This window comes from Plasmodium coatneyi, chromosome 7 (genome assembly GCF_001680005.1).
Source record: "Plasmodium coatneyi strain Hackeri chromosome 7, complete sequence".
In the NCBI taxonomy this organism is placed as follows: Eukaryota; Apicomplexa; class Aconoidasida; order Haemosporida; family Plasmodiidae; genus Plasmodium; species Plasmodium coatneyi.
In genome coordinates this window covers 501,376-528,872 of record NC_033562.1, presented here as the reverse complement: position 1 = coordinate 528,872, position 27,497 = coordinate 501,376, and the positions used below count along the sequence as shown (strand labels likewise).

General features: G+C 38.5%; 4 protein-coding genes across 4 annotated transcripts; 2 read left to right on the top strand and 2 right to left on the bottom strand.

The window, feature by feature from the left end:
• Positions 1-151: 151 nt before the first annotated feature.
• On the top strand, positions 152-2,704 carry PCOAH_00016540 (Nad synthase; the record flags this gene model as incomplete). Its single annotated transcript, XM_020058463.1, has 1 exon — positions 152-2,704. One exon carries the CDS (start codon positions 152-154, stop codon positions 2,702-2,704), a length of 2,553 nt encoding a protein of 850 aa, XP_019914149.1.
• Positions 2,705-2,767: 63 nt separating this feature from the next.
• On the bottom strand, positions 2,768-6,069 carry PCOAH_00016530 (Uncharacterized protein; the record flags this gene model as incomplete). Its single annotated transcript, XM_020058462.1, has 2 exons — positions 2,768-3,564; positions 3,666-6,069. 2 exons carry the CDS (start codon positions 6,067-6,069, stop codon positions 2,768-2,770), a joined length of 3,201 nt encoding a protein of 1,066 aa, XP_019913995.1.
• Positions 6,070-8,215: 2,146 nt separating this feature from the next.
• PCOAH_00016520 (SICA antigen) lies at positions 8,216-11,198 on the bottom strand (the record flags this gene model as incomplete). Its single annotated transcript, XM_020058461.1, has 2 exons — positions 8,216-8,647; positions 9,798-11,198. Coding segments are annotated over 2 exons (1,833 nt in total), but the record flags the coding sequence as incomplete, so codon positions are not given.
• Positions 11,199-24,350: 13,152 nt separating this feature from the next.
• Positions 24,351-26,277, top strand: PCOAH_00016510 (KIR protein; the record flags this gene model as incomplete). Its single annotated transcript, XM_020058460.1, has 3 exons — positions 24,351-24,752; positions 25,057-25,815; positions 26,020-26,277. The coding sequence occupies 3 exons, from the start codon at positions 24,351-24,353 to the stop codon at positions 26,275-26,277; spliced, it is 1,419 nt and encodes a 472-aa protein (XP_019914207.1).
• Positions 26,278-27,497: the final 1,220 nt, after the last annotated feature.

The following is a 27,497-nucleotide window of genomic DNA, read 5'->3' as shown; positions in this document are numbered from 1 at the left end:
CCCCAAGTGAAGCCACTCTGTGTGTAAATCGTGAATCTTCCTCGGGATATATAAAAGCGTGCGTTCTACTCAAAGTGAGTTGGTCGGAAAACAGGTTAGAAGTCACGGAAGAAGGCAGAGTTTGATTATTTCACCCTATACCCCTTGAAGCATGGAGAAAAGGACTAACTTAGGTCTGAGCTGCTGCTCTATATCATCCATCCCGCTGGACTACGAAGAGAACAAACGGAAGATCATCGAGAGCATAAAAAGATGCAAAGAGCTAAAGTGCACAATTCGAGTCGGTGGTGAATTGGAACTTTGCGGGGTGAGTTGCAGAGACAGCTTCAAAGAGGTTGAAGACATACACGAAAATTGCTGGTACTATTTAAGCGAACTGTTGAAGGAAAAATGTGCAGATGGGCCCCTCATGGAGAATATCCTGTGCTTTGTTAGCATGCCTGTGTATTTTGAGAAGAAGCTTTACAACTGCCAAGTGGTTATCTATAGGAACAAAATTATTTTGCTGTCTCCGAAGGAGTGCTTAAGTGATGAGGAGAGGAAGTACTTCGCTCCCTGGTCGGCGTTGGAAAAGGGGGGTATCGAGCAGGGGGTCGAATATGCAGCAGAAGGGACTCCTCCCATGAATCATTCGTCGAGTTACATCCAGTTTAATAACTCCAGCGTCCAGATTCTAGGCAACAATCTACAGAGGTATGCACTCCCTAAGTGTATCCAGGAGGTAACAAATCAGACGGAGACCTACATCGGGAAGGCACTAATACAGCTAGGGGACATATCTATTGGACATGTTTTTTTGGATGACTTGATCCAAGTTGAGAGGGGTATACTGGTGGATGGTCGAGTGGAGCATTTTAACCGTCACGGGTCAGCGTATTTGATGGATGGTACTGGTACAAGTGGTTTTAGTGGTGACAGCGCCACTGGGGAGACCCACCTTCTTTTTGAGCAGGATCCCATAAAGCTGAGTCTGCGGGAGGGGCATACCAAGGCGTTGATGAACCAAGTGGATGTCCTGTTGGTGAGTGGCCACGTCCCCAACGAGTTGCAACTGTTTAAGAAGTACTTCATCCAGATGATGCATGTAACCAAATGGTATCCCCATATGGTCCTCAGTTATAATACCAACTCTGGGTGTGATAATTATTTTTTCAAGTACGATGGATTTTCTTTCATCAGTCAGAACAACCAAGTGCTGACTAAGAACGCCAGGTTTACCTTCGATGAGGTGCAGGTTGCGTCTGTTAGTGTGTCTCTAGGGGGATATTCCCACCCACAGGGGGGAAGTAAAACGGACCTACCCATTATTAAGATGGAGAAGTTTCAAAAAATTGGGGAGAGTAAAACAAATGCAGATGGTTGCCACGATGGAGAGTGCATTTTTTCATACAACAAAGAAATTGAGTTGTCTGTGAAATATTCAAAGGAGGTCATTTGGAATAACCTGCCACAGAACTTTAACTGGCAGATGTACACAAAGAATAATGCACTAATGTCAACGCTCATGAGAAAATATCACCCCAGTCCTGACGATTGTAAGTACCAGTTTGCCAACCAGACGTGCGCGTTGCATAATGTGTATGAAGAGCTGTGCTTTAATAGTGCCATATACTTCTGGCACGTTTTGCACCTAACCAATGCGAAGGGATTTATGTTGGCCCTATCTGGGGGAGTCGATTCTGGGTTCAACGCGTGCATGGTTTATCTTCTCTCCATAATGATCGAAATGGGAATGAAGGGGAAGGGTATCTCCGCCCCATTGGGAGATTCAGCTGAGAGTTGCCTAGATCACTTCAATAGGGAACAGTTCTGCCTAAAGTTGAAGCGGCTGCTAATTGATACCCCTTGCCGGAAGGACATATGCAACAAGCTGCTTAACACGCTGTCTCTTCCCTCCAAGAACAGCAGCGAAAATACAAGGTCCTACTCGGAGCAGCTAAGTAAGGCTATAAATTCGTACCACACTGTGTACTGCATAGATGACTTATTCGACTTTTTTAAAAGTGCGGGAAGGAACTTAATTAGCGAAGAAATGAAGTTTAAAAGCCAAGGAGGAAGCAACTACGAGGATCTGTGTCTACAGAATGTCCAGTCCAGGTCGAGGCTTCTAATGGTTTACTTCTTCTCCCCCCTTATTTGCCACAAGAGATATTCCCCCCTGAATTTGCCCAATGAATTTCTACTTACCATAGCTACTGGTAATTTGGACGAAACGATAACTGGGTACTACACGAAATATGACTGCTCATCAGGGGACATAAACATCATTGGAAATGTCAGTAAAATATTAATCAAAGAGACCATGTGTTTGTTGGCCAACGACCCGATGTACGATCTGTCTGTCTGCAATTCGATGAATCAGTATCAACCCTCGGCTGAGTTAAAACCTTTGGATAATACCCAGACGGATGAGGATGACCTGAATTTGAAATACCTTGAGATGAAATTGTTGGCTATATTGAAGAATAATTTTTTTTTGGGTCCTTCCTCCATGTTGCATTACTTATCGAGGTACTTCTGGTCTGAGGGGTTAATGAGTAAAGCTCAATTGTTGGAAAAAGTGAAGACCTTCTTCTCTCGAAATTTGCAGAATACACACAAGCTACTTGTCCTTCCGCCTTCGCCCATGGGGGAAGCATGTGGATTGCACCTCTCCTCCTTAGTTAACTTTGCGCGGGTTAATGTGGGTACCTCCAAGAGGTAGTTTGCGCAAAGTGACCACTCTGCCAACTTCAGGGGTGAGCGAACTGCCAGGAGCTGCTTCACCTCATAGGAAGTCACGCTCGAACAGTGCGACTTGGTTCCGGATGATGTCCTCCAAATTGTCCTCCCGCTTATCGGCTACCTCATTCAGGTAGGTATCAAAGATGAATTGGTCTTCATCACTCAGGTTCTGCGTTTCGTCGAAGTTGATGGACGTGTTTAAAATTTTCTGACTGATTAGTCGCTGGTTGCGCGAGTCGGCAGTTGTGTTGGCCATTACATCCTTCACTGCACCGTTTGTCGTTCCTCCAGTAGCGTGCACACCGCTGACCTTCCTGCGCGGTGCCAACTTCGCACCTTTTGCCTCACCCTTTACTTTACCCCTCAACAGTGTCCTCGTTTCGTTAAACGTGTTTTTTTCCTTGCGCGTACTATTACGGGTCGGCTGACTCGCATTTCTGGCGTCTACTCCGGAGTGAACTTTCGTCTTGAGGGTACCTTGCCGACTGCCCTTCGATGTACTTGAAATTGACTCGACGCTTTGGTTACTTTCCTTTTTGTTGGGGACCCTCTGGGATTGCTTTGCATCGCTGCGCGGTTTCATCAGGGGTCCCTTTTTTGAAGCACGTGTAGCTGAGTCTGGCCGCCTGAGCTTCTCCCCGTCGTGTAGGTCAGCGGTGGTCATATTAGCAGTGGCTGTATCTGTCTCTGGGGTGGTTTTCCCCACTTGATGACCCTTCCAACCGCGTGGACTGCTTCCCTGGGGAACAAATGCCACCTCATCGTCGAGGCCCCCCTCATTTTGGAAGTCACTCCCAGTCAGGTCCAACCTGGACAAGTGTCCACGCGAATTCGAACTTACTGTGGCAAAATTATCAACAAAATGGTAATTTAGAACGTTTTTACTATGATCTGGGTGACCACTTATGTTCGTCCCCAGTTGGGCATCTTCATCTGGATACCCCCCGCTGGTACATCACGCAGATGGTCCTGATGGAGCGCTACTTCCATTTTATGACTGCTCAAAGGGGTTGAAATGGACATATCATCCCCTTGGTGTAGCTGATCTAAGTACACGTAATTACTATATTCACTATGGATTGATTTGGGTCCTTCGTAATGTTCCTCCGGTTCTTCATTTGTGTAGCCCTCTTGTTGTATCCGGGACGACTGCGTATCTGTGTAAACTTTCTCGTTTTCGCGAAAGAGAAGCTCCATCAATGGGTTGTCTCCCATTCGTTCCACCATCCGATGCGCTCCACGAGGTGATGCTTTCTCTCCTATTGACGGCGCTTCCTCTAGGTCCCCTTCACAAATGAACGTCCTAACCGACTGCACCATCTTTTTAATACAGTTGAATGTCTCCAGTTTGACTTTTTTCAGCCTTAGTATGTCTTGGTCCATCTGGGGGGTGCACCTTAGTTTTTCTATTTCATCTGTGTAATCGGAGTCCCACAAGTGATCTACATGGGTAGTACTCGCGGAAGAGACACCACTGGAGGGGGAACTGTTAGAGTGCGTTGACATATAACCTTCCTGAGGGAATAACTTAATTCCCAAGTTTGGGTAAAATTTTTTTTCTATGAATTCCTTCCTGCCCACAGGGGCAAGGTCCTCCAAAGGGTCCGTTCTGATGTTAATCCTGTCCATAACGGGTGAAAGAACTTCGTTCCTCTTCTTCAACTCTTGCGTAAAGTAGTCCATGGTACTCTCTCCTGTGGATGCTGACCTGTCGGTCGAGATCGTCATGCGATCACTGTCACTACGGTTGTTATGTGAATAAAAATGTTTGCGGGTTCTCTTCTTTTTTGCCCACGAGGGGGGCTCTGCTTCGTGGTTAGCATACCATTTGTCCCTCCACTTGTTTGTACCTTCTTGTGGGGCATTTTTCCCTTTACGCCTCATCGAATGGGAGGAGAAGACGTCAAATTCGCACTCGCTGGAGAGTACACTTAGCAGACTGCTATACTCGCCGCTGCTACCAAGGTGATCTCCACGGAAAGGTGGGTTCTCTCGAAATTGACCCGATCTATGTGACTCATTTGGGGAACTCCATTTGTCCAAATGTGTACGTTTGTTTCTTTGTTTATTTTCCCCAATGTGGTATCTGCCGTTAGGGGGGTGTCTATCCTTTTGTTGGGTCACTCTCCTGTTTTGCTTGCCCCATTCAGTATATTGCCCACCTGAGGAGGAACCATCACTGTGGATTAAGTTTAGCGAGGGGTACTTTCCTTCATTACTGTACATGTATGAAGGGCCAGCGTCGCTATAAGGGCTACCTAGATGGTTGTTGTTCACATCGGACAAACTATGTCCCCCCCTTTCCTTCATCCTTTTATGCACTTTATCAGTACTGGTTTGTTTTAATTTTGAGTGGTTCTTTTTTCTACTACGTTGGTCGGAGCAACATCGATGTGTTCCTTCCCTACGTGGGTCACACTCGTTAAGCGTCGGTTCTTCGTTTGATTTTATGTGCACCCCGTTGGGAGGTGCAGTGCCGGTAGCGGTGGTCGCAGAGCCGATGACCGTAGTTGGCCTTGTGATTCCTCTTGTGGTATCTGACGTGGCAGGGGCCGACTTGCGGGCCGGGGGGTCGTTGTTCTTCCCGGTCCTCATCCGTTGCAACCTTTGCTGATACTCGACTTTCACTTTGTCTAAATTTTTGGACTTCAAGCTGTTTCTCTTCTGCTCCAGTTCTTCTTTGGTGAGTCTATATTTGTCCAAGTCGTTCTGGTAGCTATTCCACTCGTTGGCGTGTTTGGCCTGGCTAGTCATTTTGGCACTCTTCCCTTTGGCATCATTTTTTTTTTTTTTTCTTGTCACCATGTGCATACTTTTTTTTTTCCTCCTCATTAAAGGCATTCGTGGTTTGTTCAGATTTCTCCTTAACATTTCGCTATTCCATTGTATTACTTCTTTTTTAATGCTTATTTTTTGTGAGTCTTTTTTGTCCTCCTTCGCCTTTGCATCCTCCTCTGAGCCCCCGTCGCCTTCCGCACTTGGTGCGCTTTGCTCACTTTTCCCACTTGGCACCCTTCCCCCCTCCTGTTTTCCTTTTTCGGCATTTTTTATGGCGTTTTCAAAAAAGTCTTCCACCAGGGAGTCATAGCTACTCCCCTCGTCGTTCGTGTTTTTTTTCATTTGAGCAAGACTGCCATCAGGACAACTCTCTGCCTCCTCACCGTTAAGCAAAATGGGCTCATCCAACTGGAAATCTTCTGGGTAACTGAATAGTGGGTCTTCCGTTCGGTTGGCAGTTCGGCGCAAGGAGTTTTCCCTGGATGGGTTACCTCCCCTTCTAACTTTGTAAGTTCTTACCGTCCCAGCAGTCACGTCGCTGTGTTGGCTTTCGTCCGACGGCGTCATTGCGATGGCACTTTTTGGAGTAGGACTGCGCGTAGGGGGAGCAAGGTGCAAGGAGCAAAGTCGGACCTACATGTGTACGCTCGCGCGTGTGTGCTTTCCGTGTCGTCTTCCAACTTGCGCGGAGAGAAGTCGCCGAACGAGGCTACGACCATTTGATGCGATTGGGGAAGCGGTAAAAAGCTTTCAAAAATTTACAAAAAAAAGATTTTTTTTTTTTTTTTTTCTTCTTTTTTTGGCCTCCCATATATGCCTGTTTGGAGGAGCAAAGGTGAAAGATGTGCACGCACCAGAAGAGAAAAAAAAAAAAAAAAAAAAAAAAAGAAATACAAACGGGTATGCGCGGACAAGCACCTTGGTACACATATGCACGCGAGCTAATTAATCTCCCCAATGGATGTGAACAAACCTCGAGAAAGACTCAGGGAGGAACTTAAGCGGGTAGTTAGGACCCCGCTAGGGTAATCAAAACGGAGGGGGGAAAAAAAGAGCGCACATGCAAATGGCACACATCGGAATGTAACATATGTATATATGCGCACACGGGATACACGAATATATTCCAATCGTGGAGTACAGGTGAAGTTTTCATCCTTCGGTGGATGGGGGGGAGTTGCCTTTCTTACGTCCCTCACGGTCTTTTCTGCGCTAGGCAAACTCGATCAGGCATTCCGCTTTCTTCTCCTTTGCTTTTTCACGAAGAGGATAAAGGTGCTTTTAATTTTTGGGGAGTAATGTTCTTCTTAATACGTAATGGAAACATTAAGCAAATTAAAAAAATAAAAGTCCTATTGGTGTCAATAGTTCTGAACCCTCACCCGAATGGAATTAAATTCATGTGCACACATGTGTTTTATAATATATGGTCCAATTAGTGAAGAGGGAAGTAGTCGTATTTAGCACAGTTTTAGAAGGAATATGTGGGATTAAAATTGTAGAAAAATGTATGAACAAACCTATTCCTAAGGGACAGATGTCCCCATTTTCATGATGTAATAAAACATCTCCGTAAATTTATCAAAGCACTTTTTTCTTATACAATAACATTCTAATGGGTGCAGGTGCGCACGCACGCACACATATAATGACAAATTTCTTAGTAGTAAGTAATAATTTGGCACAAATGGTTCATATCATTCAGAGTACACCATCCCAATATAGTGGGGAGGGTCGCATTATGGAAGGAACTGTGCTAACTCCCCTAATTATGACTTTTCTTTCTTCACGTGTCCATTTTCAACTGATGTGGGGGCACTATAGTTTTTCCGATCCACTAGTACGGGGTATCATTTCTACGCAGAAGGTGGAAGATGGTTCCTTTTTTTCTTCTTCATATCTACATCACAGAAGGCATTATTTATAAAAGTTCTTCTATTGCTCCTATAAATAGTTGATCTGCAAGGTTCTTGTTCAACCTTATGATTTTGTCATCTACTGAATTTATCAAAGTGGAGCATTTCTATATTTGCGCCTTTTTTTTTTATTTCCCCCCTTTTTTGCAAATATACTGTGTTGTGTCTAATGAAGCTGTTAAAATATTAATATGCAAAGGAGCTATGATGAACGGAGAATAGGTTTTTTCTATTTTTTTGCTTTTTCACTTAAACGATATCCTTTCATTTTTTCGTGTACTTTATTTTTAATGTAAGCAAAAGCTGGAAGGTGCACATCTATAAATGTGCAGGGTGATAATAGATGTGTAATTGGAGCAAAGAAAAAAAATTGTTCAACCGATCCCGTTTCCCTAAATGCAAACTTGATAGCAACTTGAAATAATGGACAACACTGCACGCGTGAGAGCATCATCCTAGGCCCCGTGAGCGCCATCTCATTTTTTTTCTCTTTTGTCTTCCATTCGTATGTATGAATGACTGTATAGAGAAAAATATTCCGATCGGAACGCGAAGGAAAAAAAAAAAAAAAAAAAAAAAGTACTCACATTTTCAAAAAAATATTTAAAGAAAAGAAAAAAATTTATGAAGGTAAAAAATTATAACACAAAAAAATTTAACATATTTTCAATCTTCAATAAAAAAAATTTACCAAACAAGTCAAAATGAAGTGAAAAAATTTTTTTTTTTCCCGCCTTACATTCATTACACATGAACGTGTAAAGAATTTAATTACAAAACGAAAAAAAAAATATTTATTACACCCTAAACCCGGAATCTGAACTTGGAACCTGTTCCATAGGAACATCTTCCTTAGGAACAAAGTCTTTTTTCCTAAACCCGGAATCTGAACATGGAACCTTTCCTTCTTTTATAAACTTAGAACCCATAAACTGCTCAACAATGATTTTAAGAAAGTCTTCCTTCGTCGAATGCAGGTGCTCCTTTTGACATTCATTTAAGACTTCTAAATGAATATCGATAATCATGAGGCGACCAACACCCAATTTTTTTGGCTTCTTCGTTCTCGTTGGAGCAGATTTGGGTTTTCGTTCCTTTACTAAGGTATATTCATGTGGACCATCTGCCTGGTCGTCCACATGGTCAAGGAGTTGTTCTCCCAACGATGGAGGACCAGAAACTTCATGAGCTCTTCTATGACGTCTTCTTTTAACAGGCAAGGCAAAATACTAAAAATAAAAAAAAGGAAAAAGGAATTTTTTTCTTAGGGTGTGAAATGTTACTCCTGAAACTAGAACAATCAGTATAAAACAAGTGCGAATTGTACATCTAAGGTGAAAAAAAAGGGGCCAAAAGATGTTCCTCTTTTTTTTTTTTTTTTTTTTTTTTTTTTTCATTTTTTTCGCTTTTTTCTTCTTTCCCCTTCTTTTCTCTTCCTTCGCCTTTTTTCTTTTTTTCTTTTTTTCTTTTTTTCTTTTTTTCTTTTTTTCTTTTTTTCTTTTTTTTTTTTTTTTTTTTGTATGCACACTTTGGATAAATACCCCTCCCTAAAACAGCTAAACACGAGGCCATGCTGTTGTTCTTATAACCTGGAAGCTTAACCTTAAGTGCGAAATCCTACACACACACACCCAACTGATTCATTCACCTTTCTTTTTTATTTTTTTATTTTTTTTTTCTTTCCTTTTTTTTTTATTCACCCTTTAAATGTATACTCCTGCCAAAACAGCTAAATACCAGGCTTCATTATTGTCCTTACATCCGGAAACCCTGAACCTTAACAATAAAACCTTATAACATAGGTGCGAAATCCTACACTCCTAATCCGACACCCCTAAATGCGAAACTTAACACAGCCCTAAGTCCTAAATCCTACATATACCCCCTAAAATGCGAAATCCTACATACACATGTCTAAAATGTGAAATCCTACATACACACCCCTTAAATACGAAACCCTACACGTACCCTTAAATACGAAATTCTATCCTTACACCCTAAAATGCGAAATTCTATCCTTACACCCTAAAATGCGAAATTCTATCCTTACACCCTAAAATGCGAAATTCTATCCTTACACCCTAAAATGCGAAATTCTATCCTTACACCCTAAAATGCGAAATTCTATCCTTACACCCTAAAATGCGAAATCCTACACACACACCCCTAGAATGCGAAATCGTATACCCCCCTACTAATTCATTCAACCTTTATTTTTTTTTTATTTATTTTTTTAAAAAAATTACTTTTTCTTTCCTTCTTTTATTTTTTTTTTCTTTTTCTTTTTTTCTTTTTATTCCTTTTCTTTCCTACTGCTCTTTTATTCTTATTATTTTTATTATTCTTTTTATTCTTTTTTTTTCCTTTTATTCTTTTTACCTTCCACAGGAGATAACTCGTAACAGAGGCGGCGATAGTCACAGGAATTAATGGAAGGTATAGGGTAAGGAGGTTGGAAGGGTTGTGAATCTTGTTACTGAGTGGGACAGCCTTCGGTGTTTTTGGAACAGTTTGACTACCCTGTCCACCTGCTCCTGATAGTGATATCCCTAATGATGAAGGAGGACTTTGTCCTCCTGGTAAGGAGGATGATATCTCCACGTCCGGAACTGATATATCCACTGTAGGATCCTTTGCATCCACATCAGGGTCCTCTACCTTGGGGTTCACAGAAGTAGATTCATTATTATCAGAGGCACCAGTATCAGGGTCAGTTGGTTCCACAGCATCTGGACCACCACTGCTAACGCCTGGATCACTCTTCTCAGCATCAGGACTACCATCTGCAGCACCGGCCGGGGGACTTGTATCAACTTCCGCTTTAGGAGCAGCAGCGGCTGGAGCAGGGTTGACAGAGGTAGAAGGAAGTTCTGCTTCACCTTTAGCTACATTAACATTACCTGGTGAACTACCTGCGACACCCTTAGGACCACTATTAGCATCAGCCTCATCAGGATCCTGTGGAATGTTATCAGGTGCTGGATGATCATTATCAATCAATTTCAAACATTCCTCAGCTGCACTTGGTCCACCATCTACACCTTTATTACCATCACAGTTCGGAGTTGCAGACTTACCTGTTTCACTTGGGGGAGTTTCGTGATGATTTGGTACTGGTGCTACAGGAGGTTGTGCACTCCTACCGGCTCCTTCTGCACTTGGAGGTGCGCCCGGTGTAACTGGTTTCGTAGCGTCTTGTGGTCCGGAAGGTTGGTCCTTGGTGTAAGAGCGTTGGGGAGGTGCAGTGCTTTTTGGACATATCTTCTCTAGAGTTTGCTTCATTTGCTCTATTTTGCCTTCTTTATTGAGCATTGATTTTAATTTGTCCCCTATCTTACCCTGGCCTATATTACAATCTCCAATGTTCTGTTCCCTCTTGCATTGTTTACATGGACCATCTGGGCATACACTTTTGTAAAGACTTCCTTCGTCTTTAAAAGCAAGATCTATACCTTTCTTCACGTCACACGACTTTTCATCTTTCATTTTCTCCAGTTTATCCGCAAATGCATTTAATAAGACACAAGACATAGTTCGATGGAATATTTGGTCTTCCACAGCATCCTGCGGAGGCTTGGGACTCCCCTTCTCAATTATATATATATGTTTTAATCCACTAACAATGAATTCGCATGCTTTTTTGCTTGCTGCTGAAGATGCATCATCTCCCATATTAATGTTTTCACATAGTTTTTCGTGCGCCCCATTCCCATTAATCATGGCTTTAGACAGTGGGTCCAATAACTTTTTAACATCCCCCCAATATCCACCATTCTCACCCTGAAAGGAGAAGGAACATATATGTATATTCAGTGAGTACATACAACTCGCGGCATCATCCCTCCTCTCAGTGTATGTGGGGAATACTGTATATTGAATTATATTTCATTATAGTAAGTAACACAGGCACGTACCCAGTGACTTTTGTTGTATTCATTGCGCCTTCTGCTTGGAAACCATTTCTTCGTTACACATTGTGCACGATCACAAAGGGCACGTTCATTACAGGGTGTGTCTGTAGCAGATAGGAAGAATGATGGAAGAAATGGAAGAAAAAATAAAAATATATTATTCTATAAAAAGAAGAAGGTAAGACAGTAATGATGGTAGAAATGGCGATCATGGTGGTAGGTTGGTCATGTTGTGTACATCCATTCCACCTTAAAACCTACCTTCCAACCACCCCTAACAACCCACCTACAATCTTCCATCGAACACCACATTCATATCTTCCTTCCACCTACCACCCCTAACAACCCACCAACCACCCCTAACAACCCACCTACCACCCCTAACAACCCACCTAACAACCGACCTACCACCCACCTACCACCCCTAACAACCCACCTACCACCCCTAACAACCCACCTACCACCGAACAACCTTCCTTCCACCCCTAACAACCCACCTACCACCGAACAACCTTCCTTCCACCCCTAACAACCCACCTACCACCGAACAACCTTCCTTCCACCCATAACAACCCACCTACCACTCCTAAGAACCTTCCTTCCATCAGCCACCACCCTAACAACGTACAACCCCTAACAAATGCTCCTTCCTAACACCCCTAAACCTTCATTCTAACACCCCTATCAAACTTCCTTCTAGCCTTCCACCCTTAACAACCTTCTTCCCTTCCTTTCTTTCTTTCCTTCCCCTGAACCCCCCTTTAACGCTCAGCAAGGAAGTAAAGGAAGGTCTAAGGAGGAAGAAGGTGCTCTAAGGATGAGAAAGGAGGGGGTCTAAGGAGGAAGGAGGTGTTCTAAGGATGAGGAAGGAAGGGGGTCTAAGGAGGAAGGAGATGTTCTAAGGATGAGGAAGGAAGGGGTCTAAGGAGGGAAGGAAGAAAAGGAGGTCTAAGCAAGGAAGGTTGTTAGGGTGGTGGTAGGTGGGTGGAAGGTTGTTAGTAGTGGAAGGGAAGGTTGTTATGGTGGTGTTAGTGTGGTGATGATTAGGTTTGCTTACATTGTTTTATGACTTGTTCCAATTCTTCCAGTTTCCTTTTTTCTTCTTCTTTCTGCTCTTTCACCTTCGACTCAACTTCCTTCAAAAGTTTTCCCAAGTTCTTCCCCTGATCATTAGTGCTAATTTTCTGATCAGGCAGTCCTGTCTCTGCAAGTGCGACGTTTGTGACTTCTGGCGCATTTTTCCGATATTCCCATTTACCTTTTTCGCACCATGTTTTATTAGTTAATGCTTTCATCTTAGTATACAACGCACTTCTGGAAAATAGTTCGTGCGCTTCACCTACCATATACCTTTCGTCTCTGTCATGAATCTTGGGTGCAGCATCATAAGCACATTTCACATAGTTTTTATGTGGATACAATGATTTCCCCACCGGTTCTACTCCCTTAAAGGCGTAATGTATGACCTCCTTAGGAATACAGAATAACTGCATATAGTATGCCCAAAAATTCAATAAATCACACAGAGGAATATCCTTCACGTCTCCCTTGCACTGCGAACTCCCTGGTTTATGTTGATTTTTAATATTTGTCACGAGCAATAAATTTTTAAACATAATTTTACAAAAATCTCTGTGTTTCTTTAAATTTATAATGTCCCCATTTTCATCCTCAATCTCCTCTTCATCGCATAACAATGATAGAGTCTTGAACTCATCCAACTTCATAGCATCCTCAGTTGTTGGTTCATTGGAGAAGTATGTGAACCAATCTTCTATACCAACTGTATAGAAGGAAGAACAGAGAAAAAGGGGGGGCATGTACACATCATGTACGTACCGTGCATATATTATGTCTACAGGGTTCCATTAAAGGAAGGAAAGAACAAAATTACAGATACCCTATATTCATGGAAACTATATTACAAAAATTCAAGAACAAATCCTTACGGTCTTCTTCCTCTTCAGATCCATCCTTGGAGGGACTTCCAGGGCATTCATAAGGAGTTTTCTTTTTTTTCATTTTCTTCTCTATTTTTTCTAGTACTTCCCCCACTTTACCCACTGGTACATACTGTTCCTTTGTTACTATGTCCCGCATTTCGTTCACACTCTTTTCCTTCAGCCACTCTGGTTTATCCTCCTCATTCACTTCATAATTGGGATTGGCTATTCGATTTTTCTCTTCATCTTTGCAGATATCCTTATCGGAATACCCTATCCAGTCGTGCTCTGAAACCTCCTTCAGTTTTCCCTTATTCCATTCTGCCAAGGTTTCCCCAACCAGCTTTGTTCCTATTTTCATTTTACCAAAATTCATCCTTCTACATAGTGTACCATAGTCATTAACATTGTTTATTGTCCTCATCCCTGACATAACGCTTGATACATAATCTGTGTACTTGTTAAAACATTTGTGTTTCCCAAATATTTGATGTAATGAAACCATTCCTACCACACATCTTAGGTAATTTTCTTCCATGACAGCGTCCCCAATTTTCTCATGTTCTTTCCCTTCTATCGGTATACCATTCATATAATAATAAAGTTTAAAGATAGCTTTACATAATGCTTTTTCCCCTGTATTAACTTTAACTCCGAAATCAGCAGCAAGGTCATCAGCACACAAATGTTTAATTTTCTCGTCTAACGGCCTCCTTAATTTATCCATAAGCCCTTCCCATATTTTTTTCATGTTTCCCCATATTCTTTCCTAGAATGTAAGAAGGAACGACTACGTACACAGTATAGGTGCTCCATACTGCACTCCTATAAAACTCATGTTGACATATACATCTACTCATATATGAACTTAACTATCAAAAGGAATATAATGTATTACATCAAACTTCTGATTCGTATACTTCTTCATCTCCTCGTGCCATTTCCGCACTAATTTCTCTGCACCTCCAGCCATGTTGATATAAGTATTATATACTTAACAACTTCCGTATTTCCTGAATCTTTGTCTTTTTTCCTAATAACTTTATATATACTTTTACATATTCCCCAATTTATTTTTACTTCCTCCTTTCCTTCAATTTTAACCTCCTACTGATTTTTCTTTTTCCCTTTAATTTCACTGTGTTCTTATATTTTATGACTCTTCTTCCGTTAGTTCCCCCTACCTTTATACATCCTTCCCAATTAAGGAAAGAAAAATAATTTCCCAGCATTCTATTTTTCTTTTTCGTCTGTTCTTCCTTTACATTTCTTTAAGAAAAAAAAAAAAAACGAGAAGAGCTAAAACCCACTCCCTTCTTTTTTCCTTTAATTTTTTCCTCTTTTTTTTTTTTCTTAACTTCTTTCGCTTTTATTTCTTTAAAAAAAAAGAAGAGAGGAATTTGTGCGCAACCTTCAATCCTTCTCCTTCCTTCCCACTACTATGCACTATATATTGTTCTTACAATTAATCTAAATAGGAGAAGAAGGAGGATAAGAAGAAAGTGGAAGAACTTACCCCTATCACCACCATTCTACTCACTTTCTTTTTCTTCTTTTTTTTCTTTCTTCCTTTTTTTTCTTTTTTCCCTTTCCTTCTATTTTTTTCCTTCTTTTCTTCATATTTCATTACTTTCTTTCCTTCCTTTACATTTTTATGTTTAAATAACAACTTGAGATAAGGTACTCTGCTAATGGGGAACGGAACATAAAAAAAAAAAAAAGAGGCATCTCTATCATCATTCTATTTTTCTTTCTTCTCCTTCTCCTCCTCTTTAGATTAATTGTAAGAACAATATATAGTGCATAGTAGTGGGAAGGATCCTCCTTTTCATTTATTTCCCTTACCAAGATACATTAACATACGGGTTGCAATTTATCAATATTTACACAACGCTACTTCGATACTCCCTAGGATAGGCGGAAAACCAGTTTTCCAGAGTTTAGAGTATTTAATAATTGTATTATATTCTTAATATCTACAACCCTGTTCCCACGAACGATAGTAGCCCATTATGGGTCCCTCGGAATATAGTAACAGCAGAATTAATGTAGTATACGGAATTACTAATATCCAAATTTAACATCGTCGAAATATATTTAATCCTAGAATACCACGGCAAATTTTGCCGCGACGAACCTATTAATATGTTCCCTGAATAAAATAAGAAACCCCGACCTATATCATCATGCCCCCTTGGAATTGCGCGTTATCTTCCATTATTTATAATTCCGTACATTCTAAGTAATAGGGTAGCATTATATTCTTCTGAATAATGTCACTATGTTTCTTTGCATACCTTAGATTTCCATCATCATACTCTCCATTCGTTAGGTTCCTGCTTTGATAGAACTCTGAATTTCTGTACCCCATATTTCTATTTGAGACATTCCTAAATTTTCACTCCACACAGTTCTACTTTCCCCTGTTATGGGAATACCATAAATTCGTGAGCACCCTGGGAGAGTTCAAAATGTATACACTTTGATAACTCCAACGTGCGCCGTAACCAATACAAGTGTTTATATGGAAATATGAATAATGTGCCCCCGCGGGAAGTAATATTAGACTTCCCTAATGGAAACATGGTTCGAATATTATTGCGGGAATAATATAAATGATTCTTGTATGCACCCCTATATACTTCCTATAGAACATGTTGAAAGTATAATACGCACACACAATGAAACATGACGTCCCCATGGTACCAGGACAGTCATCCATTATATGAACCATAAACACGAACGTAGGACTCTGCAAGGGGAGGATATCGAATATAGGGAAGTTCCTGCAGGAAGAATAATTCTTCTACAATAGTTAGAAGGAAATGGAATAGAAATACTTAACTGCTGAGTCGACATATATGTGTTGCATGTACTGCCAGGTACACATATTTTGAAGTAGTGTAAGCGTTGTATATGTGGAGGGAGTGCAGGGACACTCCGTGAACAGTGTTATTATGTATATAATATGGGTCATGGTGGCACAGGCGCATTATAATAGTGCGAAATGTAGGTGCTGCGGTACAGAATAAGGAGTGCCTGCACTTATGTGCTTCCAAGTAATATAGGCAAAAGATGCTCCTGCTCCTGAGAACAGAGTAACAGAATGTTTAAAGAGTTTCCCTTTACTACTAGTGAAGTGTGTTATATGAATACTTCATGAGTAGAGTGCCCCACGTGCAGATGCTCACATTCAAATCTTTTAAAGGCGTGTTTTATTATGTATTATATGGAAGAGAGAGTTCAGTACGCTGTATACTTCATATGATCCTACCTGAGACCTACGCAGAACGGTCCCATATATAATTTGTTCACGCGACGCATAAGTTATTCCTCTATGTATAAGTATGTAGTTCCTCCTGAGAACGGTATAAACAAAGCTGGGACAGAATATTAGAGAAGCAGGAGAACCGAGGCGAAAAGTACAACGAATTATGGGGGAACACACTTTATTGCTTAATCCACATTCAGACTGCTGCTAAATGAGTGGACATATATTGATCATAATCTGGACCTTCCCCCTCAGGCCTAAAGTTACCTTAATTCTTATTCCACATGCGGGAATATCATTATCATACACATATACCTAATATATAGGATATTACATTTATAATAACTTATAGACTCAGTGCCCCACAGCATGAAGTCCATGCAGATTAGGAACAATGAATTTCAGGACAGCCGCACAAGTTACATGCTGCGAGGAGTAAGAAATGGTTCAGTATTTGTATATGTAGTTCCATATAATACTTAGAAACTGCATTACTCCATATTCCTACAGTATACGTGAGTGCAACATCCTCTTTAATAAAGTACTCCTTGGGGGAAGGTCCATATATCCACGAACAACACTATATAGCATGCTAATTAGTATGAATGCAGGTAAAAAAAATTTTGGTAGTTTCATAGGAACGTACTATATAGATAACAAATAGCACAGTAAATTTAACTTATTTATCATCCACTTCTAAAACTCAGCTGCATTCTACTTAAACCGTTTAAACTTTATCAGGAAAGGGAAATATGTATATATGATGCATCATTTCAAATTACCTTACACGACGTCTAATATCATATGCACTGTACAATATTTCTACACTGGAGAAGTAGAAAATAATAGTATGCAATTATCCGTACTCGTGGAAATGGTGCGCAGGAAAAATAATGCACATACTGGACGGTAAGGAACAGGAAATTTCGAATTCATGGAATTAAATTCTTGGCGCACACAAAGAATGGAATCATGCTGAATTTGCCTTTACTACAATGCGTATTATTGTGCACATATAGTGATCATAGTAATCCTAAAAAGAACTGTGGTCCAATTAAATATGTGCGTACAAGCAGACCCATACGAAGTTATACTTGCGGAATTTCCCATAATAGAAATAATAAAAATGTACTGACCCAATTTTGGTAATCCGCTTACAGATTTGGGGCACATTTCCTCCTACGTTCTGGTCACATTTGCTCCGAGGTTCCGGTAATTTAATACTAGGTTTCGGTAGTGTAATCTTAGTTTTCGGGCAATCCGCTCATTGGGAGCCTTTAAGGCCTGCTTATGAGTTCTATGCGTAATTTAATGCAACAGAAAATTTTAAAAACAGAAATATGGTAATCCTCCTTCCAGAGAAACTATTATGCGGATATATTTTAGACGCATATTTTTCAGAAAAATATAGACTACCATTTTTCTCCAGGCCTCGGATGTTCCCTTTTTCTTTTTTTTCTAATTTTATATGAAGGGTGTGAATCAGGAAGTATTGCAATATGTACATTCCTGAAGGAACAATTAATAATTTTAATAAGAAGTGCATATAATTATGGAACATATGTGGGGCGCATATATTTCCTATTCCCAATATTCCGTTCTGCCGTGAGTTTTGATTATGCTGTTGTTGTATTTTAGAAACCAGGATGAAAAAAAGGGGGACATTACACACGTCATTTATAATTAATGGAGAAGGACATTTTGTTTTTTCACTTAGGATGGTAACCTACATTGGTTCGTCGTATATTATTATTTGTTCCTGCTCCTGTTCTTCCTGTTCTGCTGTTGGAGGGTGGAACAGAATATACTGTAGTAGCATCGTCTATTGTGGTTGAATTGGTGGCAGAATATTCCGTTGTTCCACCATCTAGTGTGGAACTCGTTTCTGTTAATACGTCAAAGTTTTGTTTAATGGATCTTCTCTTCCTTATTTTACTACTTCCTCCTCCTCCAAAATGGTTACCGAACAAAGGTGGTAGAAGATTATACTGAAATGGGAAGGAAGGAAAGGGAAGAGAAGAAACATGTGTAACACGGCTTACTTCCCTATATGTATATATATGTATATATGTGTATATATGTACGTATATATTTATGGACATACATACATATAATGCAAACATTCTATTCTATATATATTGTTTATACATAAAAAACGGCAATGCATATGAATTATATTACTTACATATATATATATATATATATATGCAAAAAAAAAAATTTTTTTTTTCTTCTTTTGTTCTTTTCTTTATTTACCTTATAAAGGAGGAATGCAGCAATTGTTGGTAGTCCTATTGCAGCTAATGCAGAAGAAACAATAGGAGCGGTAGCGCTGTTACTTTCCGTATTTTTGGAGGTTGTACCTACGGAGGATGAATGAACTTCTGCGGATGCAGGACCGAGTCTTGTTTCAGAGGTGGCTTGTAATACAGGACTTTCTGAAATCACCTGTGTTAAGCAACTATCCAGATCAGTTCCATCCTGCCCGCTTGGTGAGAGTTCTTCTCCGAGCACAGTGTCACACTTCAAGTCTTCTGGTTTTGGAACTTTTCCCTCACCACCACTACCACTACCAGTATGTTTGAACTGAGTCCAGAATTTTTCAAAGTATTGATCTTCACTACGTGACCCCATTGCCTGTATTTGTCCATAAGCCCGTTGAGCTTCCTTCAGGTAGTTGTCATATTCATTGCAGCAAGAGCCGCGAGACTGAGAGTCCCTGAGGTGCTTCCATATAGTTTTATAATCATAATAATAATTGAATAACTGTTTCTTTTGGGGAAAAAGAGTGTCGTTAAAAGTATTGTAAGCACATACTTCATTGAACTCTTCAAATTTACTGAAGATTTGTGGTATAATAGTCTGAAGTGTGGCATTCCATGTGTTCAATTTGCCGGATAATATATCACCCAACCAATAATAAAAGAAGTCACAAATTACGGTGCAAGCTGGATTTTCTGTTTTCACCTTAGACACAAGGCACCAAGCTTGGGAAATTTGTGTTGCATATGTCTTAGCTCCCCAGGATTCGTTCAATTTACCTTTCAAAATGTTTTCTATTTCTCCTGTCACGGAACTGCTATCATGACATTGATTTTTGCCATCCTGGAACTTTTTATATATTTGCCTTGAAGGTAATGTATTCACACTACATTGCTGGTCTTGATCCTGATCCTACATAGGTGTAATTTGCGAAGTAGATATATATGCATTTTTATTTTTATTTTTTTTTTTTGGGGGGGGCATTTTATTACATTATGTATAGAGAGAATATTATATGTGTATACACCTATTTTGTGGGAATAAATAAATGAAAAGTGTGCGGGGGTTATTACTTTTGTCATTGTTTAAGTACATTCTTCTGTGGTATATAGTAAATTTATATTAAAACTGTTATGCCTACATTTATATATTTAAAGTGCAAATGCATAAATTTTGTACAAAACTGTCCAGGATGTTAACAACATACCAATAAATATTATTACATACACTTCTTATTTCTTCCCCCCCTTTTATATAAGTATATATATATATCATTCCATCCCACCTACCATCCTACATTCTTCTTCTTTTTTTTTTTTTTTAAGGTGTAACGATGGCATATTATATGCATCTGCACCAAAATGATTATATGTGCACATATATATAATTTAAGAGAAGAACATATGTAGGAACAAATATAATATAATAGAATAGTAAAAAAAAAAAAAAAAAAAGAATGTATATATATATGCGCACATTGTTCTAAATAATACCCCCTTCCTTGTGACTTACACCTATCCTACCTTCTCATTTCTGTTGAATAATAATAACAATTCTTTCTTTTCTTTTCTTTTTTTTTCCTTTCTTTTTTTTCCTTCCCCTTTTATGATAGTTCCTTTATGGGAACTCTTTTTCCTTTCTTCTTTTCTTAAAAAGAAACTTACTATAAATAATTTATTCATATATGCTGTAGAACTGTTTACACATTATATACCATTTGAGCACTTTTACCCTGCTTTCCTTTTAATGTAGATTATATTTTTTGCACATATATATTAAAGTGTGCTTCCCTTTCATTTTCTTTTCTTTTTCTTTTTCTTTCTTTGTATTTTAATTGAGGTTTTGCCTTAACTTTCCCCTTCTTTTTCTCTTTTACATTAGTATATAAGCGTTATACATGCTATTGATTTCTTTGTTTCTTTTTCTTCCTTTCTTCTTTTAATTTTAAGTAGAGGGTTCCTAACTAAATATGCACTCTTCTTACCTTATATATACTATTGTACATTATATTACTATTTCCCCCTTTTCCTTTCCTAATATTTTTTTCTTACATGAACTATGCACCCATGGGAAAATGTAAAAGCTTTGAGGGTACTCTAATAATTATAGGAGGAGCATGTATTATATACACACGTGGAATGTAGGGAAGGTACAGCTCATTTATGTGTGACAGGGGACCCACTCCCCTCTTTCTTCCCCTTCTTCTTTCTTTCCTTTTTTTTTCTTAAAAGTAATTTGTTTCCCCTTGAACAAGGGGGAAATCTACATGGTCCATATGGATCTTTGTTGGTATGTTATGTGGTGTGTTGTGGTATGTGTGTAGAAAAGTTGTTCCCCCTGAGCAACATGGCACAGTAGTAGGAGGTATATATGTGTCTACCATTAGTTCACATAGGACACACGTACTTGGTTTATAACATCGTTCATGGTGCATTACATCGTTCGTGTTCATGTCCATGTGTTACATACATATGAGAAGTAATCACATTGGGAACCTTATTAATAATGCCCTGTAAACTTATTTCCTGGTGTGTATGTGTACATATATGTGTGCGTGCCCATTTTTTTTTTTTTTTTTACCATTTTTACAATTACTGGTATTCTACATATCGTACAAATTTTATATCACCACGAATTAGCAATAATAATTGATGGACAACGGGGAGGGACTTACATTATGTGCCCATAAACGAGTAATAGGAGTGTGCTATGCAGTTTTTCTCTTCTGCACACTCTTATTTATTACCCATAAATGTGCACAATCCACCCATAGGGTTGTATTCTGCAGTGACCACTTATTCAGCGAAAACTTATTCCATGAACATTACATTCCTGTGCAAGAATATTGTCACCCATTCTACACGTGGCACCTTCTTTTTATACAGTGGGGGACATTCGACAGTGTTCACCCCAAGGAAACAGTGATCCCCATGCTCTAACGGGACAATTTGCACCGCACGTAGTGTGCCCCACATACTCCTAAGTAATGTACACAACCTCTGAAAAGGCATTCTACATGGTGGACACATTGATCCCAATGCAAAGTAGTGTATGTACGTATTATGGGACGGGGGTACTACAATGTACTGTAGCCTTTATGCGCATAGCATAATCCCCCTTTAGGACCATATGTAATGAGTGGTCTTTCGGCGACGGGGAAGGGACATCTACATGTATGTAGAATATGTTATATGTTCCAGTATTTTTCCTCCTAGGTAAAATATTTTGTAACGAATTCTTCCCTATATGATCACGTACAATATTATACAATATCACAGGTATTACAAGTATATAAGTCAAAAATAATTATAAGGATTCCACATTACTTTTGGTAAAAGTTCATCGCAATGAGGAATTACTTTATTGGCTCCCCCTTCCTTCCCCATTTCCTCTTCTATATATATAATCTATATTTCGGTCATGATATTCACATTTCATATAAAGGAAAAAAGGAGGAGCACATGAACCTATACACTATTATAAATTATACTGAGCTATTTAATATTTATGATAGAGCACTACAATGCCATGACTACACATTACGATAAGCAGCAGTGCCAGTAGCTGCATGTAGAAGGAAGATGACAAGGACAAATTCATAATTAGTGTATTCATGCTAAAAATGGTTCTTAGAATGTTACAGTGAAACTTCTAAACACTTGCCACTACCTCCTCTGAATATTTGACCATTATGGAACTTCTATGACCCCCTCCCAACCTCTTTCAACCCCCTTTCAACCACCTTTCAAACTTGTTAACCGTATCCTAAATTTAAACTTAAAACAAAAAAGTAAAAATAATGGCGTAACAGTAGCATATGTTAAATGTAATCTGTATTAGAAGAAGGGATAGGGAAGAAATGAATGGTAGCCCCAGTAATACCATACACATTTCATACATATAAGTAAGTTACTGTACACTCCTTTGGTGAAAGGGGAAAAAAGAAGAGAGAGGTTAGGGCACATTAATACATGGAAAGTACAATACACACTAAAAAAAGGGGGGAGAGAAAGCAGCTCTAGCAACATAATGCATATTCTTAGTATAGGAGAATTATTTATAATGTGCTTATCATAGGGCAAATGAGAGGTAGCACACTAATATGTAGTGTATAATGTGCATTTGAAACAATGAGGAGTGAAGTAGCTCATATAATACATAATGTATGTTTTCAGTATGAAGGAGTTATTCGTAGTATACCTATCAGAAGAAAGAATGAAGAAATAGAAAAAAAGGAAAATGTTATTATTAGCGACGATGGGTGAAGGAGTGTGTACACTACAATATACTATTATGGGGACTTTTGTAGTTCTCATTTACTTTAAGTATAATTAATTTATCTCTTAGTAATCTATATTGTGCATGTATTATGTTAGCACATGCTCCATATAGCACACATTTATAAATGTGCACATTTAACAGGAATGAGCGCTCCGTATATAAACTACACTACACTTTGTTTTTTAGCAGTTTTTTAATAACGTCCTTTTAAAAATAACAATTGAGCATAAATTCATATAATACACATATTAACATTCTTATTTAAAAGGCAGAAATCATATTATTACATATATATATACATATATGTATATGTACATGAATATGTGTATATATATCATATATATTTAAAAGTAGCGAAAGGGCGAGTATAGAAATAATAAGATAATATTACTAAGAGGTATATATCATCCAATAATAAAATAATACATAAATAAAGGAATGTGTATAAAGAATTCGTTACCTTTCCTTCTGCTCCTTCCTTCTTTGTTATATGTGTACGCTGCTGTATAAGGGACTAAAATTTGTTCTTGCCATATATATGTTATTTACATATATATTTCTTTCCTTTAATTATATACATGTGATGATTTTGATGCATAAATATAAGGGTATATAACTGATTAGAATTTGAACAGTGTGCAATTTTTGAGGGAAGAGCAAAAATTGCATATTCATAATCATGGAAAGGAAAATATTCGTATATTTTTCATGTATAAATATATGGGCAGTTTTAGCATACGTATATTATGTACTGCAAGAATATATCATTAGGCGAAAATGGCAGGTCCAGTAAGTGGAACATAAGGAAGTTATTTCCTCTTTTCGAAAGGAATGAATGAATAAATATACCTATATCAACTTATATGTACACACACACTGAAATAGTAATATAGGGGAATAAACAGAAGCGTCCACCAATACATACTTCATTCTCTTTCATTTTTGCCTTCAGGGGAAAGGAGTTTCACCTCCATTACCTTCACAGAAAATATACCATAGAATAGGGCAGAAGGTAGCATGGTGCCGAAGATCAGGAATACGGGGGTACGGGCAAAATCTGAAGAACACGATATATGGGGTAGTATATGTACTAGGAATAAAACCTGGTAACACATTGGCAGAGGAAATTGCAAGAGGATGGTGTAGTGCAAATAAAATGTGGCAGGACGAGGGAACACGTGACTGTGAACTTTGGAAGTTCTTCTATTATTGGTTAGGTGATAAAATAAAGGGGAATTTAGGTCATAAGGATTTTGCGACTGCCATGAAGGAAGTTTACAGTAAACTACCGCCAGGCAATTGGAGGAAGAATTGCAGTAGTGCACAGTACGATGTTGGCCAAACTGTTTTCGAGAATGGTAAAAAACTATTCGACTATAGTTATGACTATAATTACATAAGTAGACATGCAGGAGATACTAAAAAACCCCTCTGTGAAAGTTTAAACAAGAAATTTGAGGAAGCTAAAACAGCATATACATGGTTATGCAGTCATTGTGAAACTCAAAGTGATAAATATTGTGACAAATTTAAGGAAGAATATATACATAAGGAAAAGTGTAAGAATACGGAACTCCCAAAATTAGAATGTACTACTCCACTACAGGAAGAAGTAGATGAAGAGGAGCTTGAGGATCCCTCTTCTGGATTAGGAGTCACCAAGCAGGTACGAAAAAAATGGCAAAGGAAAAAAATTTTTTTTAACTATAAGTAGACGGGTAATGGGCAGAAATGTATAATCCTCTTCGGAGTGTTTATTCAGAGTGAACAATCCTATTTGAGAGTGTTTATTCAAACTGAACAATCCTACTCAGAATACTTATTCAAAATGAAAGAACAACATCCCCATTCAAAATACCCACATATGTGTCCCTATTGTACATGTGCACAATTATGTATGTGTAATGCAATAGGGAAGTTGTAAAAGTACATGGGGGAAAATATATGTATTTTATTTATTATATTCACAGGACTGTAATTTGGAAAATTTACTTCCAAGTACAAAGTACTATGAGAAATACAAAGGTGGCATGACCAGTTGTAATGGAAGTAGTCAGTGGCCTGATCGAATGGAGCATTTACCAGTTGGGGAACGAGATATTGAGGATTATGCGGAACAAGCTGCGAAAGCAGTATGCTGCGTGTTCAAGCAGGTAGGAGAAGAAAAGGAAAGCGATGAGTATTGCCCTTACTTATATTATTGGATAGGGGATATAGTATCTACCTGGGTAAATGATAATTTATTTCCGGGAGTTATGAAGCATATTTACGAAAAAGTAAAGGCATATTCAACTGATTTTCCCTGTACAAATGTATACGAGAATATTGACAGTGAACAATTCAATCGAATGAAAAGTGTATATGACTACTACAAGGATTATGATACTATAAATCAGCAATTACAATCCGGTAATTCCTGTAAAGATGACATTGACGATCACCTGGGGGATATTTGTGGAGCATACAAATATATGGAAGAAGCATGTAAAAATGGTCAGAAAAGTAGCCAACAGTGTTGTCAAGACTTCAGAACCTGGTTCAAAGATCCTCAGTATAAGGAACTGTTAGGGAAGGGTTGTACTATGAGTGTTGCGTCTGAAGTTGAAGCTCTGTCCGCAACAGACGGAGGCATAACCTCCCCATCTGGGAGCACCAACATCGCCCTTACTATTATACCCACCGCAGTTGCAGCAATAGGATTACCATCGATCGTTTTCCTCTTATATAAAGTAAGTAATAGTACATAATTACAATTACAGTCATAGTAAAATTATAAATAATAATAATAATTATTAATATATATACCTTTATCTAAAATGAATAGAGAATTAACTATATACTGCACATTATATATATATTTATATATATATGTGGACATATAATACACATAACAACCCACGTTCTTACATACCCCCTTCTTCTCTTTCATTTAGTATGATCTTTTACCTTCTGGGATAAAAAACACCCTTTCCTTTGGAAAAAATAGCAGCAGCAGTAGACGGAACAGAAGATCCACTAGTAGGAATGAATTCGACACTCTAACTTCAATGGACGACTCTACCACAGATACTTCCACCATATATGATGGAACAGATTCTAACACAGAATACTCTGCCCCATTCAGTACTGCACATTCCAGAACAAGAAATAATAACAGACAACATAAGAATATAGGTTATCAGAATAGATAACATATGGAAGAGGAACGTGAATCTAATGTTTCCCTTCCTGAAGAAGACATGGAAAAACTTAAATAACCGTACACTGTAAAGAACAGAATGACATTCCCCTCTTCCGCTCTTTCTTCCTTTCTTTTACTTTTACCTTTTCCTACATTTGTATTCTGGAATAACTGCATAAAAGAAGATATTCTAAATAGGACGCGCAAGAAAGAAAGAAAAAAAAGTTAAAAGCGCACTAGGTAAAAAGGAAAGGACAAAAGGCTCCCTTTGAAGTAAACACATTAATATATTTGGTCTTCCTTTTTTGTACCATAAAATATACATGATAATAATGTACGTGTACTACGCGCGCCCTTACAATATTTGGTATACTTCGACAGTGAACTAATGTTCGCGACCTTAAGAAAAAGAAAAGTATCTCACATATATACGCAAGAAAATGGGGGTATATTCTTATGTCCTCATTTTTCCTATTTGCGTTTTCTTCATTTGCCTAGTGTATATACAAAGAGCGATAATGCAGAATTAAAAGAGAAATGTCTCTTCTAAGAATAAAATTTACCCGGGAAAATATTGAGAAAACACTTTTTTATGTTGTGGATATTTTTTTTTTTGTCTTCTATTTTTTTATGTTTTTCTAAATAAAAATAAGAACAAAACGGAAAAATGCAATATACAATTTTTTAATGATAAAAAAGAAAAAAAAAAAGAAAAAAAAAAAAAAAAGAAAAAAAGAGAAAGAAAAAAAGAAATTTAAAAGGAAAGGAGGAAAAAAGAAAGGAACAGTAGAAAGAAGGAGAAGAAAGGGAAGTGTGCAGAAGTGTGCACCTATGGGAGAAAGGGTATGAAGATATAAGGGAAGGTATAAAAGAAAGAAAAGAAAAGGAAGAAGGGAAAGAATAAATAAAAAAGGAATAGGAAGGAAAAAAAGGGAAGGTTTAAGGAAGAAGGAAAAAGAAGAAAAGTTGTAAAAAAAACGAGAGAAGGAAGGAAAGGAAAGAAAGGAAAGAAGAAGGCGGGAGGAAGTGTATGAAGTGAAGGGAAATGTGTGGAAGGAATGAGGGTGAAGGAAAAGAAATGCAAGAAATGATAGTGAGTGAGGGGTTAAGTGTGGTGTAATTGTGGGGGCATTGAGTGTATTAGAATGAAGGAGTTAGGATGTGACAGTAGGGTTTGGGGTGTGAGAGCAGGTTCAGGGTTTAAGGCAACAATGTGGTCTGCTACATAGT